Below are 17201 nucleotides of genomic sequence, written 5' to 3' on the forward strand. Positions count from 1 at the left end.
TATGAGGTTTTCGGGCATCTGAAAGCTTCTTGAAACTGTCCAAAAACTGTATTTTATCTTGTAAAGTAAGCCGTTTATCGAGACGTTTGTTACAACGTCTGTGCCGAGAATAAAAAAGAACCTGGTCACACAGTACCATCTGCTAATGTTGCGTAACGTTTCTGAAGCTTACGTTTAGTTACTACCTCGAGACATTGGTACATCTTTGCATTTTAGGAAGCGTGAAAACCAATTCAAAGGTAGCTTTGTTCGCTACATTTGAAGCGCGAATGACCGGCAATTTTCGTTCAGACATAACGTAAGAATACATAAGCAAGCGCTCCTGTGTGAATGGGCCCTTAGGTTTCTTCACTCACCATATTGTTTGTTGAAGCCATATGATACTTACTTGTTACATTTAGCGTTATCTGCTGGTTTTCATTTGCGACGTGAGGGTCACATCGTGATGATCAGTCTGCACCACGCGAATTTGACGAGCCGCCGTAATCATCATGTCTGAAAAAAGGCAGCCATCCCTCATTGAACCCATTTGGAAATCTTCGTTTTTGTCTTCAGTCTACCACGCGCGCAACGGCAAGCACCGCAACTGGGCTCTAAAAAAAATTATATTTTTATCATGGAAGTTTGAAGGGTGGGAACTTTGTCCTTTTCTAATGTGGTGTCTGATGCCTCCTCTGGGGGCAGAAAATTTATTGCTTTGCAACAAATACCCTTCGACATTTTAAACGCAAGTCTATACTACGAATGCTAGGTGCAAAGCTGTGATAAACTTGGTAAACTCACTCGGAGCGCAAACTGTCATGTCTTTTACGGCGTGATCTTTTCTTTGGCCGCTCTTATCTGCGAGTGCCTGTAATCTCATTGACGGTGGAGCGATAATGATGTGCTTGGGACTAGTCACGCCTTGTAGTTCTTAAAGGAGTCATGAAACGATTTTTCTACTTTCGCTGAATACTACTTATAGTTACTCCCTAACGTGAATAAATTAATAAAATTGCCTAATTTTTTTTTCTTAAGCAGTGGTAGTCGGCTAAACAATTATACTAATATGAGCATCATTCATCCCCTCAACTCGGAGCCAGAGCAAGCGGCCTTGCGGTTTGGTGTAGAAAACGCGTGCTGAGCTTTAGGCATTGTTAAAGTTCGGCCATTCTAATCACCGCAGTGGTTACACATAAGCCACTACACGAGTGTCCGCCATGGCATTGATTGTTACGGGGCGAAGTCGAGTGCTCACACAGTTCTCGTGTCCAATACATGAGCCGAGCTCGATTGTCGCCAGGCGGGTGGCTTTGATATAACGTTGGTTTCGAGCAATTACGTCATCAAGCTTTTGCGAAGGCAAAACTGAAAGACATCGACCCTTTTCTATCAGGAGGGCGACGACGACGACGATGACAGGAGGCTGTACCGGGTGGCCGCGGCGATACGTTCTGGCCCTGGACATGAATGCATCGGGGGTGGCAGCCGTCTGCCTCGACCAGGCCGCCCCCTGGAGCCGCTGCCTTCACCGAAGCGGGCGGCCGCACCGTCAACCGCCAGGGCTTTTCCCATTGAGAACGTACATCGAATGGCCCGCTGTGGACCATTCGATGAAGGCCCTCGGCGGTACTGAAGGCACTGGGCCCTCATCACCCGCAGCATCGGCCCGCAACGACGCCCTCGAGCTCCATTTCAGCATTCTCGACTCCTCTTTGTCATGTGTACGTCGTCGTCCTCCCCTTGTATCATCTCCTAATCATCATCACTAGACGTGGCATCGCGGACCTCCATGGTACGGGCTGTCGCCTTTCCGCGGTGCCACGGCTCTCCTGAGCCAATAAAGATTACTAATAATAGACAGTTTTAGTATAGCGTTGCTGGATCTTACGTACGCAATATGCAATAGTATAGCGTACACTAAAAATGACCTGCTCGGACCGAATTTAGTTGTGCGTTACGTTTTCTAGTGAACAGCGCGCATGATCTTGGTTAAAGGGACTGTGCAACGACATTGGGTAGGAATATTTCTTACTTTACACCAGCCTCCTGGCACTGGCGGGGCCCAAGAATACTCGAATGCAACATCACTGACCAAGAAGCGCCTTCGTCGCTGCAGAATTTAAAGGATGAAAGCGGAGCTTTTCTTTCAATCTCTCCTTCCAAAGCCGCCTTTTGCCCCTTCGGGAAATTTGATGACGGAGCTGTGGGGACAATGGCAACAGTACGGTCCCCGGGAATGCGTCATCGAGCTTTGCGGTGACGATATTCAAATGCTGCTCACACAGTGGACGTAAAGACTGCGTACGCATTCGATCTGGGCTCGTGAAAATCGATGCCTCGACATGCATTCGGGTAGTGGCCCGTGTTTAATCGCTGCAACGACGACAATAGCCGAGCCCCAACAATGTCTGGAACTCAGCGCGTCTCCTGTGCTGAGTTCCCCCCCCCCCCCCTTTCCGAAGCCCGCTCTCTCACTCTCTCTCTCTCTCTCTCAAGCATTGCGTGCAGCACTGCCTTACCCCTATATTTGTGTGTGTGTGTGTTGGAAGCATCCATTTTTATTTCCCTTCCCCCGGTTTTTTCTCGCCATGTCCCGTCGCCCCTTCCATTCTGAAACACTTCACTTCACACACCGCTTGTGGGTGACCCCGGCAGCGTTGCTGACAGCGGCGGAAGATGAGCTCTAGAGCCGTGTACACCGTACACAGTTCAACAATGCCACGAAGTTCAATCTTCGCCCCGATTCCGAAGCGAAGATTTCGGCCTCAAATAACCTCTTCCTAAAGTTGTGAAACGTCACTTTGTGGTCACCGACAACTTCCACAAACGACGATCTTGCGACGAGAAAGTTCAGAGTATTCCCAGCCTGCCTAAGGACAATCTAGACAGTATTGATTCTAACGTGGCTTTCGGATGTAGGCACACATGGGCGCGAAATCATCAGTGCAGCCGTGATGTTACCCATGATCACGGATCAGGACAGCGCGCTCCTCGCGACGTGCAGATAAAGTTCGCTTTTCACTCTCTGTCTTTCTCTCTCGCACTATGGTTTCAAGTGGCGCCGGCAGATGACTCGTCGACCCCTGGGCACGGCAAAGACGGCTCGTGCCGCCTCATGCTCCACACGCGCCGAGCTCTAGCGAGGTTGTTGCTCGTGCAGAAAGACCACGGAGTACCGGGGTGTCACTGTCATGGCAACGAGATAATATTTTTCGCTCTCACACAGTTTCGCCGTTTGGCCGCCGGCGACACTGTCAGCCGCGGGCACGGTGGCCCAGAGCCGTTTATTGAGAGAGTCTGGCTATACATTGGTTTGAATAGGCGAGCATCTCGGGGCCAATCACAGGCCGCGAAACAGCCCCTAGCGATGGTCGTGTGCTCTAAGTTTGTGACACGACTAATTTGAGCCGTTTTAGCGTCGCTAGAGTGAAAAGGTTTAGCTCTCGGTGACTGAAAACTTTGTGCATGTGAGGTTTTAGTCACGCCAATATTCAAGTGTAGTATAAACGAACGTGTGCTCCAAACCAGGGCCGACTTGCTAGAAACAGCGTCTCAGCCGAGACGGGGAAAGAAAGCACTGCCAAAGCCAGCGCACGAGCCGAGCGGAACTCCGCGTCTCAAGACGCTCGCGCGACCCACCACTGTTCTTTTTTCAGCCAGTCTCAGCTTAGCCGCTGTTCTAGCAAACCGGCCCAGAGCGAACTGTCAGCTATACTCCATCTGCACGAACATCAGCAGTGCAGACAAAGGCATGGGCACGATCGCGTGATTTAGGAAAGTGCCTCCTATGCACGAGTTCTCGTACAAACAAAATCGTTTTGCTGAGCTAGGCTCACGCGCCTGTGCTTTTGTCTTTACTGCAGACATTTGTGAGATGGAATAGAGAGGCCGAGATTGAACGCTTCTATTTCACGCTTTAAATGTCGTTTGCAATATTGTGACGTCGCGGTCTCCTGATTGGTCGACGCTCTGTCACAAATTTTGTTTACGCTCTAAGCGCGGGGGAATATTCGGCGCCGGCGGCGGCCTTTGCTCCGCCTATTGGCCGAACTCTCCCAATAAACGGCTCTGCGATGGCCGCGGAATGATGCAGCCTTTCGGATGTCCGTCGAACGAACACTACCTGATTCCTCGCGCCGCGCGTTCAGCCCCGCCGTGTCCTCACCTAAAGAGTGTATCTTACACCGTGCCCATGATGTTGCTCGCGCGCGCTCCGATGAAGCTTGCTACAACTATGTGTTTCACAAATTTGCTAGAATTTGAGCTCCGTGAGAGCTTGGATGATTGACATCTCGTCCCGCGTGGCGCTACTGTCCCGACAGACATATCAGCACGCCCCTCGAACTTCGTCCCCAACATTGTGCTTGACGAGTTTAGCGAACTAAGCCGAAGTTCAACCCCCACATTTTGCTGGTTTCGATCCAGATTAGCACCATACCGGCGTACTTTAGGCGTACTGTCGTGTCTACTGCGTGATGCATGTTAAAGACACTATAGGCTAGCAGTCCTACTTTACTGGCTAAATTTTCCATGGATGGAGGGACGTAAACGGCTGTACCCATCATAACGGACGTCAGTTCGCGCCACCTAGCCTGAAGACCAATGCATCTACAGTATGAGCCAGTGTTGCCATTCTTTCGCTTTGTAAATACCTACAGTCTAATTTGCTTTGTTTTCCTACCACTGTGTATTTACCTGGGTTAGGTGATTCAATCCATTCATGTAAAACTGAACAATGTATGGGTATAATTTATTTTAATATCGTACACGAGATTTGAGCGGAGACTCCAAGGTGGTTGCTAGAAAATTGTATGTTTTATGGCAGGTGAAATAAGTCCTGGCATAATTGAAGGATAAAAAATCATAAGTTGTGGAATAAAAAGAAGAAAGGCTTCAGGAACAGCTAGGTCTTCTGTTTCCAAAAAATCTATCCATCATCTCATACACTGCTGCCGGTTGGTCGAAAGCGGCATGATGCCCTGCCCGCGCAACTTGTACGTACTGCATGTTCCGCACGGAGACGACATAACCGGCAAACCTGCGAGGCTTACAGCCCGTGTACCATGGCGCCCTCGTGGCGTTTCGAAACTCGTGAGCCCCGTCCCACCTCAGACTCTTGAAATACTTCTCTAAATTGGCGGCCGGAAAAAGAGTATCCATCTGGCCTGTGTACAACAAGACCCTCTGGTCATTCAGAAGGTCTTGAAGCCTGTCGCTGATGTCCGCCAGCATGTCTTGCTGTGCCAAATTGAAGGTCACTATCTCCCGCTGTGCGTCGAGAACTCTATCTTCATCGACGTGAAATGCACGCTTGAATTCGGGTGTGGCAGCGAACTTGTAGAACTGTTTGAACTCATCCGGAGGGTCTTCTACTATGGCGCTAGAGTGGGAGTTATAGCCCGTCAGGTTCTGGAAAAAGGTGTGCCGGCTTCTGGGGCCCCTCTCGGCACCGATGGTCTTCGTCAGGAGACCCAACGCTGCAGTCGCGTTGGCGCGGACTAGGTTCCTAAGGAGTTTAAACCTTTCAGAAAACAGCTGTGCGCCCCGTTCGTCCAGCATTCCGGAATAGAAGAGGAACTGGGTCGAGTCCATGGTGTCCAGGATGGGTCCAAGGAATCCAACGCCACAGATGACGCCTCTCAGCTTTAATGGAATTTCATCCGGGTCTGTGGTCTGAAGAAGGTGGCTAATGCCCACCGTTGCTCTCGCTGCAAAAAAAAGGAATGAAGGAGTTGAAGAGACAAGGGTTATGTCAGGCGTAAAAGGGATATTGGGTCTAACTTGAAGCGCGGCTATGTTGTATCGTAATAATGAATGTATTTGGTGAGGACACAGATGTCCCAGGTGAAACGTAGGCAGCAGATGAAAATAAAATCACATGACATCGAAGCCTTCTAGCTTGTAGGCACTCTGGTGGCAGAAAATGTTCGACCAGCAATGAATACTGAAATGCGTAGCTAGGGGCGTGTTCTCTGTGCGGCTTGCCTCCTTGTAAGTCCCTCGTTAAGAAGCTGCTTTTGTTGTATATAAATATATACCGGTATTATTGCTAGAGAATAATGAGATATTTGAAGAAACAAACCTCCGTAAGATTCTCCAGCAATGTAGAAGTCACGGTTCCTAAACTCCGGGAACATACTCAAGAACTGTTGGAGAAACTTTTCCATGGCTTCGCTCATTTGTCCGAGGGTTTTAACATATCCTCTGGGATCTTGCGTGTAACTGAACCCAGCTCCGACGGGTTCGTCGAGGTATATGATGTTCATGGTCTTCTGAATGGTGGGGAGTCTCCTGTACAGCCGACCAGTTGCATCGATCCCCACCGGTCCGTTGTCCAGGAATTGGCCAAAAAGGGATGATTTTCCTGGGCCACCTTGAAGCCACAGAAGGAGGGGAGCCATATGCGAGTTTTCCTGGCGAAAGCGAAAAATAAAAAAAACTGGATGTTGGATACGGCTGAACCCTACCAATCGGCTGGCAGATGAATTGGTGGATATAGCTGAGGCCTTTCAATCGGGCGGCAGCTTGCACCACCGAGCCAAAGCTTTTAGAGATAAAAATGAACCAATCTTGATAATTTTCAATAGACCGATCTCACTAAGTGTTTGACGCATGCGTGAAGCCGCAATAACTTTTGTTCTCAGGAGGCATGCGGCTGTGCAAAAAAAAAAAAAATTGGGTTGTGTGTGTGTTTATACAGCCTAGAACTTGGTCTGCCTCACAGGGGCGACGAGTCTCCCAGCTGTAGATGAGAAATTTAGCCAGTGCGGTACAGCCGCTAGCCTGGGGTCTTTAACGTGCACCACGCAGTAGTGATACACGACCGCACGCCGGTACGATGCTCACCCAGATCGAAACGGGCAGGGGTGGGGCTCGAACCCAGGATCCCTGGGTTCTGCAGCGCGAGCTTTCGCTCCACGTGCTCCGAGATGGTGTGCGCTAGACCACTCGGCCACCGATCCCCCTGCGGCAGTGCACGAGAGTGCATGTGCTGTTTCGACACAAGCTCCAGCAAGCTCCAGCATGGTTATCGCACGTTCAAAAAGACTGAAGCTCCCACGATGCATTGCGGCAGCGGCGGCGTAACCAAACTGGCTGGTGAGATCGGTCCATTCGAAGAACACTGAGGTTAAGCTCATAACAATATATTTATATGTTTCTAATTATATGAGTAGTGTTAAGAGTCACATTTTTGATATATTTACGCGTGGATTTCGCATGAAGACGTCACTCAGCGGCAGGTTTACGTACTAACGTCGGTGCAAATTGCGACGCATGCGCAAGACGTGCGTCGGCCGCTCTTAGAGGAATTATCGCATGACACTGGCTCCCTAAGAAAATGTCATCAGTCCTCTCGATACAGGGTCCTATCAAAAAACTAACACCGTCAAGTGTGGTTCACACAGCCCCGCTTACGTCACGTTCCGTTACGAGAGCTTACGCCTGCTTACGGCCAAGTCACCGGTACATCTGTGCTTGATTTTGAGCATGGCTACCAGTTTAAGGATATGACCTGGCGAGCGACATTTCAGACACGAATGTTATGACTTATTCATAACGTAAAAAAAACAAAAAAAACTGTGCTGTGTACAGTTTTCTGCCAACCAGCCTTCAGCGCAGTCGCTTGAGTGGTGTGGCACGCGAAGATAACGCCTCGCGGGTTCGTAGCTATTCTCTATTTCACATCATGTTGTACCGAAGGAAAGGCTATAAGCGCGAGCTCCTTGCTCTGGGGCACACTTCGGTGGCACAAGCTCTCGTGCGCCAGGTGCAGCTCCCAACGCTATGAGCTCGCGCTTCTAGTCTTCGCTGTTGTGCAACATAAGGTTCCGGCTGATGCCCCATGCGTGCAAGCGAATGCAGCTTGCGCGTGAAGTTAAATTTGCCTAATTCAACGTTAAGGTCAACGCTAAATTCAACGGTAACGATACCTTTTTATTATGGACTCTTAGCAAACCCTTACCATGTTCCACGTACCGCACTACCTGTGCTTTTGAAGCATGCTTTTAAGCGCGCGCCCTGGTGATACCGTGACCGCGGGGCGCGCTCCAAAGCATGCTTCAAAAGCTCCGTTAGTGCGGTAAGCGGAACAGGGTAACGGTTTGCTAATAGTTCCTATGGTTGCCACCATAGACTCTCGGTCTGAAAAACACGGTGAAGACCGAAATTTGTGGATTCAATAACTTCACGAAAGTAAATTATTCCAGTCTTATATTTTGGATACTATTTCAGCGATGTTTCTTGGTGTGTTTAGCTAATTTCCAGGCCAATCGAGGGCCATGAAGGAAATGCCGGAGTAACCAGGCTTTTAAACAAACCGATGTCGGTGATCGTTTGCCGGCTGGTCGACGGACTTGCGACGGACCGCGTGGGGCCTGCTTGCTGGCGGGGGCAAGCGAATTCTCACAATAGTGCGCGCTCGCTCACGCGAGCATACAGATGCAATTTTTGGTTGGGTGCGAGTAAAGTTCTCTCAGACGCAGAACGTCTCTAAAAAGGACCACTCGAAAGATAATCTTTGACATAAGCCAAATTACGTATTCTGGTCGTGAGGGCCGTGTTTGTTCACACATATCGTGTGTTACCCTTTTACCCTTTGTAGCCTATATATCTTAATGTCGCCAGCATAGTTATATGTCAGGGAATCTCGTAAAGTGGTAATGTCTCAGATCAAGGCCCTTAGGTGCATCTGGTCTGGAAAAATGCATTCCCGGTACTGAAAGATGGTCCTATAGGGCGTGCTGTCGACGTTAGCGGGAACTAATGTGATCGTGAAAGAAGCCTATTATAAAAATAAAAACACATCGATACTCGCCTCATTATTTCAGTCAGCGATACTGAAATAGGAACATAACTTGCCGAAGGAAATTTAACGAAACACGCCGGGCGTTTCATTTCATTTCATTTCATTTCGTTTATTATGTCTCTCAGGGCCCGAAGGCATCACATAGAGGAGTGGGGCACAGAAGCCGAGAGGAGTCGGGCGGCATTGTTTGTCGAGTGCAGGGTACAAAAAAAAATTTCAGGGTGCTTTAGAAGGTTTTAGGGATTATGTTCTGGATCCTAAGACCACGTCCATAGCTGGCACCAGCAACAGCATCGTCTCAAACGCTTCTGAGATAGTCGACGCTCACGAGCTGCTACTGTTAGGGTCAATCTAGTTTCGGTCAAAACGCCAAGAAAAGCATGCACTTATGTCCTAACTTTTGTAAATGACTCCCCTAAAGAACCTCCTCCTCTCTTCTTACTACTATCAGTGACAAATGTGTTGATTCTTGAGTGTAGCGAAAACCTATGGAGTTTTAGGACGAAACCCATCTGAATAGTGTGTACTTAGTATTTTGTACTCTCACACGTGACTCAAGAAGTGAAAATAAAAAATAAGGTTTGAAATCGTAGTCTAAATAAAGACTACATGCAAAATGAAAAACGCCATTTAGTGAACTCGTGATCAATTACCAAATTTTCGCCATATTTGAGGTTTCACGCGTACTGATAGTTTCGCCCGAGAGACAATAGTCCCGACAAATCAGGCGTCGTAGAACCAAAATTTGATCACCTGCTCTAAGTCCAGTACGAACCCTTCACACAACGTCTTCGCTAAAGACCGTTCACTGACCTGGATGACCAAGTCGACTGCTTGAGTGACGAGTCTAGCGACCTAGTTGCTAACAATTCCTTTTACAGAATTTCGCGGCCGTTCTTTTTTTTCCGCTTCATTTAACCGAAACTAAACAGCAACCCATTGTGTGCACAAATAAATTGTGCTAATACCAGGAAAACCACGTTAAGTGCAGGAGCGCCTCCTCCACAACTGGAAGATGTGAAAAAAAAAGCATGGCGGCTCCTAATGAGATGACAATGACAGCTGGCTAGAATTTTAACGCGATAGCGTTTAGGAGCTCGCGTCGCAAAAAAATCAGGCGTCGGCGTCGATATTACCAAACAATTCCATTATGCAATGCCCGTAGCCACGTGTGACGTCACACGTGACGTTAAAGTGGCTGTGACGGCATAACCCGCTGAATTTCGTGTGAAAATTTTCCGATAGATATAGCGAATACGTTTCCCACCAAATTTATAGGAAAATTTTCCCGCAGTTTAGCAAATACATTTCTTGTTAAATTTAGCGAAAAGCTTTCCCGCAAAATTTAGCGAAAGCTTTTCCTGCCAAATATAGCCGTACATTTTTCGCTTATCGGGTCGATTTATCGGGTCGATAGGACCATGACATCACAGCAACGTGTTACGTCACGTGAAACGTGATGCTACCCACTATAGTATGATACAAGTTAAGAATGACGGGACGTAGCTCCTCCCACAAAACCTTATCACCACTTCCAGGACCAAAATTCCGCGCAACAAACTTGTTCGAGCGAAATTTTATGAGCACTCTTACTGTTCTTTCCTCTCGTCATAATATTCCGATTTAAAACATACCCAGTAAAAAATTCAAAGTTCAGGACTCGCCCAAGCACAAGCCCCGAGTGTCCCGTCGTAGTCTCGTCGTCGTTCTCTTATTCTCACACTCCACCACTCAGCGCCGTTCACGTGCGGCTACTGCCCTGTCCACTTTCGCCCGCAGCCCTTCCCTTACAACACAATATGCGCTTCAGTAAAAGCGTTCTCTTGCATTTAGAATACGAAACGTGGTAAAGGTGGGGCTGTTACGCCTGCACGCTCCGTGATCGCGGTGGAGCACCTTACGTAAGCCCTGCCATCTTGAGAGAAGTTCGTTATTACGCCACAAAAAAGACTTTTTAGCATTGGCTCGAGCGGTGCTATTACCCTCTTTGAGCGGAATTTGCCCCTGTCTTTCTTAAGCTGTATCAGACTATTGAGCACGCATAAACGCTTGCACGGCTTCAGAATGAGAATGCTTTGCGAACGGGGCCCGTTAACGTTATCGCGTTCTACTCTTAAAGGCGAAGCTTGAGAATCCCCCAAATGTTTTATTTTTTACATATACATGCAAGCAAAGCTTGAGATCTGGGTAAGGACAGTGTCACAAGCGACCAGCTGGTCTCCACACACACACACACATGCACACACAAACAAGGAGCTTACACTATACGTAGATAAATATAACAGCACAAACAATAAATTACTTTCTAATAAATTACTCATTCACAAAGTTCCGCGTTATTTGGGTCCAATGCCGACCTAATTCTCACTGCCATTACGTACAGCTCATGCCATTCCTGATACACCCTTTTCAAAACCCCATCAGGCAACATTGGTGGTCGCCATGTTTTTGGGCACGAAGTGTGTGATTGGACCCGAGTGTTCGTTTTTGATACGAGCTGAGTCAAGTTCACTCCGAGCGCTGACGCAATCCTCGTCTCTAGTACATGCTCAAAATAAGTTTCCCATAAATAGCCGACTCGAATGACTGGTGCAACAGCTACGATAGATGGGCGCATTTTTTTTTTTTTTAAATCGTCTATTTCAGCGAGCGGAACTCATTCAAAATTAAGATGGCGGGCGCTGTTCGCATTACCTGTGCTCTGACGAAGAGAAAGAACAAGTGGCTTCCCAGGCTCTTGTCGATTGTAAAATAGCCAGAGTGCGCAGTGACGTCCGCCTGCTCCTTCAACAAGCGAACTTCGCTGAGATCCCGAGCAGCGGCAATTTTCCCGTTCTCCAGGTAAGACGTGAGAAACAGGGCGCCCTCAGGGCTAGAACTGCAAAAAACAAACAAATTAAATTAAAAGAAAAGACAGTCGTTTCTCATGGAGAATCAGGTATCATCCAGTCAAACCAACATTCCCCAAGAATAATCAAAGCTCGTGCACGAAGCGTATGACGTCATCACCTTGAAATCGAGCTACGACGCTGATTGGACACGAGTGCAGTGTCAGCGTTCGGCCGGGCCTCGTGTCCAGTCAACGCGTCGGAGGACGCTCGGCGTTGGGCTCGGGCCCAATGGCAGAATTGGAGCCATCCGAGAGCGATGACGTCGCTTGGACTAAAAGGATGCCGTTTGCGAACCTTGGCTTTGACTGGGCGTGCGCCGAGGTGTTATCAAAAGCAAAAAAAAAAAAAAAAAAAAAAAAAAAAAAACGCGCTGGAGGCAGAGCATTTGCTCAATTCATACCCTGTCGCCGACTACAGATCGGATTTGAATGAGTAAATTGGAGCACGTGGACCGAAGGCTCGCTTTGTAGAGTCCAGGGATCCCATACGTTCAATCCCCACCACTTACGCACGTTTAGGTTTTCGTGAAATATCGTACCAGCGTGTGTACATGAAGTCATTATTGTCTGATGCACCTTAAAGGGAAACTGAAGCGCTTCTGTATTTGAAGAAAAAAACTTAGATCGTCTTCATGTGGCCTCCAGGATAACGAACACGGATACTTCAGAAAATCATTTTCAAGCTACCACCGAAGCCTCTTCTTCCCGCAGCGTGACGTCAGAACAAGAGTTTTCGGAATCTCCGCTCTCGCACATTTTGAGCGGATATCAAAGCTATGCACGCGCACTCTTGCTATTTTCAAAAAGGTCCGAACAAGACGTCACGACCCGTGTCAGTACGGGGGAATAGACCTGGCAAGTTTGCATTTGCACGTTCTGCCCCCATGAGCGACAAGTACTTGTCTACCGGAATATCCTAGTATGACGTAACGACTGGTCTGAGTTTTTTGTGTTTTTTCGTGTTTAGTTACATCTTCGGGGAAGCGACTGATGCCATATTCAGATTCACGGGATGAAAATACTGATGAAAATAATCCCTGAAGAAGGGGAGCAACAGGGACAAAGGACAATACACAAATCTCCAAACACAGCTAAGTGACTTGTGCGCGACCGAAAAAATCCGCCTGGTCCGGGTATCGAACCCGGGACCTCACCATCACAGGTGGAGCGCTCTACCAACTGAGCTAACCAGGGGTTAGACGTCAGTAGGGCAAACGGGTTTTGTCAGCCGCCACCACAGCAGTCTAACACCAACAAGGGTAAAGCTTGCAATTTAAGGTTATGATCATAATGCAATTAAATGCAAAGGTGCAAGCGAGCTGGACAAGAATGATGAAAACAATCCCTGGAGAAGGGGAACAAGAGGGACAAAGGACAAACACAAATCTCCAAACACAGCTAGGTGACTGTCCCTTTTGTTCCCCTTCTTCGGGGATTATTTTCATCATTCTTGTCCAGCTCGCTTGCACCTTTGCATTTAATTGCATTATAATCATAACCCTCAATTGCAATCTTCACCCTTATTGGTGTTAGACTGGTGGCGGCTGATAAAACCGGGTTGCTCTACTGACGTCTAACCCCTGGTTAGCTCAGTTGGTAGAGCGCTCTACCTGTAATGGAGAGGTCCCGAGCTCGATACCCGGACAAGGCAGATTTTTTCGGTCGAACACCAGTCACCTAGCTGTGTTTGGAGATTTGTGTCTGTCCTCTGTCCCTCTTGTTCTCCTTCTCCAGGGATTGTTTTCATGATTCTTGTCCAGCTCGCTTGCACCTTTGCATTTAATTGCATTATAATCATAAAAAAAACTATAGAGTTCAACTCTCATTTTCTTTAAGAGCCTCTTCAGCTTCCTTCCAAAAACCCCATGCTAGGGGTAGTACTGCACAATCAACATTTTTCATCTGCAGCGGAGACGTCAGACGCTATTTTAAAACAAACACTTCTCCTACATCATTCCTTAATCTCTTAATGTGCTGGCAGCGCACATAACTCTGGGGTGGTTTCCTAGATGTCCCGGCGTTAACGACAAGTCTTGAGGACGTGCGTAGGACATTTGCATCTGCTGGAGTAGTAAAACGATACTGTTGGAATCGGCCTTAGCGGGTGATACGCGCGATGCTTCGAGCAAGAATTGCGAGCTAGATTACTCACATTTTAAGACCATAGATAGTACCGTTGGCTCACGTCGCCTTATGTTATGAAAGCCTACGTCTGCTGACGTTACAAGTGAAGCTGATATTCACGCTTCGTACGACGCGTGGGAGCCATCTACAGGAGTGGACTTGCAGGCTACATTCAAAGCAGGAATGCTTAGGAGAATAATAACGTTACGAAAAGCAAATGTTAGCAAGCGCTTTGGTGTGAATGGTCTTTTATGCTATGAAATTCCACTTTAACAGCAATATTTTATCACCGTCAGATGGCGGATTAGATGGCGTTCAGCGCTGAGAGACCATTGTTGAAATATTTCGCGCCCCACTGTCTGCTTGGCGCGTTGTTACCTTTCACTCTGAGGCAGGTGAGAGTATTAAAGAATGAAAGAAGGCAAGAGAAGGAAATCAGAAAGCAAGACAGACCACGTGAAAACGTCGTTCTGTGTTCATTTCATTTCTCGTCTGTATGAAGCGCTTGATTCGACACGAGCGTACATCGGTGCATCGTAAATCGGCACGAGTGAACACCGCAAAGAAAAAAAAAAAACCAGCAAAACCCACAGAATATCGTCTCACATTCAATGGCGTAATTGATTTAGTCGATGAAAAACAAAACGCACAAAAGTGACGAGCGCCATAGCAATTCATTTTGGTGCTGCTTGATTTACTCCATCTGAGTATTGCGTCAGTTGGGGTCATACTTAAAGTGAAACGGTGGATAGGAATAAAGAGATACAACAAAACTAATCATAGTATCAGTTCTTCTTTAGTTTTTGTTTTTACTTACCTTTCGCGCCGATTATGTATTGCGGTTGCCGAAGCATGAATTCCCAGTCCGATACCGACGGCGCACGCCATTATGAAGATGGCCCAAAGATATCGCCGAATCTTGCCGTTTTCGAACCCCATCTTTGTAATTCGGCTTGACCTGGAACGGAATAGAGACTGCTGATAGAGAATTATCTGCGAGTATACCTCCACATCACTCCCTAGCTCTTCAAATTTTTGCAATATATCTATTATCAAAGAGAGCTTAGAAGCGGAGGGCGTCTTTTAACGGAGGGCGTAGCTCGTTAAAACCAAGCTATAGAGTTAGAGGCTAATTTTAAGTTCATGTTTAGCAGCATCAAACAGAATGAAGGAATGAATGGAAATAGGGCGATAGAAAAACAAATGAGTGAGGGAATCACGCCCTTTACAGTCTCAACACTGCACATGAAAGAAAGACTTTATTGTATTAGTACACAGTGTACTGGTACAATATAGTGCTTATTGCCCCAGGGCAGTGGACAGGATGCTCCTTGGTTGGTGGCTAGTCAGTTAAGCATCTAGCTGAAAAGAGCAACATTGCGGAGGCTATGCTACCGAACGATTGGGCCCAAGCGCGGATGTTACACTTCGGCAGGACCTCAATTTAGATAGACCTCGGCGCATCTAAAAAATTTTTGAGCTGAACTGAAAAAAAAAATGGGTTACAGTGAACACACCTAACTTTTGAAGTTCTACAAGTTTAATGATTTCAGGAATATGTCACTTCCACCAAATTTTATAAGCCCTACTCGACTATCGTTCAAAGTGAGAAGCATATGCTGAAAAATGTTGATTTTTGTATACTCGGGAAGTAATTTAACTACGCACTAATCGGTCTGAGTGCGAGCTGGAAGAGTTCCTAACGTCTGCCTCATTTGTCCTTGTGTAAGCCTGAGTTTTACGGGTTTTTTTTCACAGAAATGCTTTAATAGCTGTATCTGCTTTTGCGTGCCTAATTGTTTTGTACTCTCTGGTTTGTTTGGTCAATGATGTACTGCTAATGTGTCATTTGTACTTTGAGGTTTGGCACTGTCCGAGCTTGATTTTTAGACAGTGTTTGCTTGTTTACAATGTTGCGTAAAGTACATCTAAAAATACTTGAAGTACAAAGTAAATGACAGGTTATGTACTTCAAGTAAAGTAGTAAGTACACCGGGTGACTGACCAACTACACGCTGTATAAATATGCCCAGAGCCCAATTTTTCATGACACCCTTTCGTTCCCCATACGGTGTTTTTTAACTGGTATGCATTGCTCCAGGGGTAATCGGAGGTGCATCAGTTTTTTTTACTGAAATGGCAGCAAATATTGTATAAGGTCAAGTCGCCGCAGAGTAGTTGTTTTACTCTCGCTGAGGAGCTATTTGACATGATCAACTTAAAGGCACTTACTTCCGTCGATCTTACAGCCGCCATTACTTTACTCAGAGAAATGATCGGATGACGTCTCGAAAGAAAGCTTTTCACACGACGATACCGCCATTTTTTTTTATTCGAGGAATGTACATTGAAGGGGGGAGTTTTACTTACCTTGGAAAATGCAAGTACAAATTCAAAGAATTTACTTCAAGTAAAGTACAATTTTTCTAAACAGTAGTACTTTAAGTACCATGTACGTAGAGTACTTCCCCACACTGCTTGTTTATTATTTTTTATATAAAAACGTTGGGAGAATTACTACAGGTTTTTCGAATGATCTATGAATCTTTGAAGACCTGCATATTCTGAGTTTTGGGAGGAGGCAACGTAAAAATGTAATCTTTGCGTTACCCTTTAACATGCGATTCGTCGAGTACAGCACAAACTACGGGAGCACAAAATGAGATTGAGAGCAGGTGCTGCATTTTGTTGCCTCCTTTGAGTGAGGATGCAGTGTGTGCACCTCCCGTTTTGGGCGAGAGTTTCTACGTTGGGGAGAAGCGGGGACAAGCCCTTTCTTCAAAAGGGACGGTCGAGTCCTCTTGAGCTTCGAGACACAGAGAAACGCCAGTCTTCGGCACTAATCCCGCAGCTACTCGGCCTCTCTTGCGTTGTGTCTGTTCGCTCCCCGCGCCTCGTAGCTGTGTTGTTGCAGTGGAGGGGAGGGGGGGGGGGGGGGGGACGGTGGCTGGTGAAACTTTTGGGGGGTTTAGGACTCTCTAAACCATTTCCTCCCCCCCCCCTTTTACTTCGCCACATGCTTCCCCCTCTTTGCGAATATTAACTTGTCTTCGCAAATCTTATCCCCTTTGTGCAGGAATGTTTGTTGATAGGCAGAACAACTACTAGAATTCGAAAGTAATTTGTAACTTGAGTAGAAGTTACTCAAAAAAGTAATTAAAATAAACTACTAATTATCAAAATAAAAATGTAATTGAAAGTTACTAAACTACTCACAAAAGTAGTTAAACTGCAGTAACTTGGGAGTAGTTGAACTACGTACAAGTCTGGTAGCACACTCGGCTTCCACGCCGGTGACCGGTGTTCTCTCCCAAACACGAGTTGTCGAGTTTTTTTTTTTTTTTTTTTTTTTTTCAGGATTATTTAGCGGTTAGGGACTGACTGACCTATACACTTCGT

At 46.9% G+C, this 17201-nt stretch overlaps 1 protein-coding gene across 1 annotated transcript; it reads right to left on the reverse strand.

Moving 5' to 3' along the window:
- Positions 1-4711: 4711 nt before the first annotated feature.
- On the reverse strand, positions 4712-6395 carry LOC115310902 (probable serine carboxypeptidase CPVL). Its single transcript, XM_029969380.4, has 2 exons — positions 6065-6395; positions 4712-5690 (listed from the first exon to the last, which is right to left on the reverse strand). Exons 1-2 carry the CDS (start codon positions 6381-6383, stop codon positions 4876-4878), a joined length of 1134 nt encoding a protein of 377 aa, XP_029825240.3. The 5' UTR covers positions 6384-6395; the 3' UTR covers positions 4712-4875.
- Between the last annotated feature and the right edge of the window lie 10806 nt (positions 6396-17201).

The sequence above is a fragment of the Ixodes scapularis genome, unplaced genomic scaffold (assembly GCF_016920785.2).
Source record: "Ixodes scapularis isolate PalLabHiFi unplaced genomic scaffold, ASM1692078v2 PGA_scaffold8__174_contigs__length_109621045, whole genome shotgun sequence".
Lineage (NCBI taxonomy): Eukaryota > Metazoa > Arthropoda > Arachnida > Ixodida > Ixodidae > Ixodes > Ixodes scapularis.

Coding starts and splice junctions, on each gene's coding strand:
- LOC115310902 (XM_029969380.4), bottom strand. CDS start 6,383: ATGGCTCCCCTCCTTCTGTGGCTTCAAGGTGGCCCAGGAAAATCATCC. Junction 5,691..6,064: donor TGCTGGAGAATCTTACGGAG/GTTTGTTTCTTC, acceptor TTTTTTTTGCAG/CGAGAGCAACGGTGGGCATT.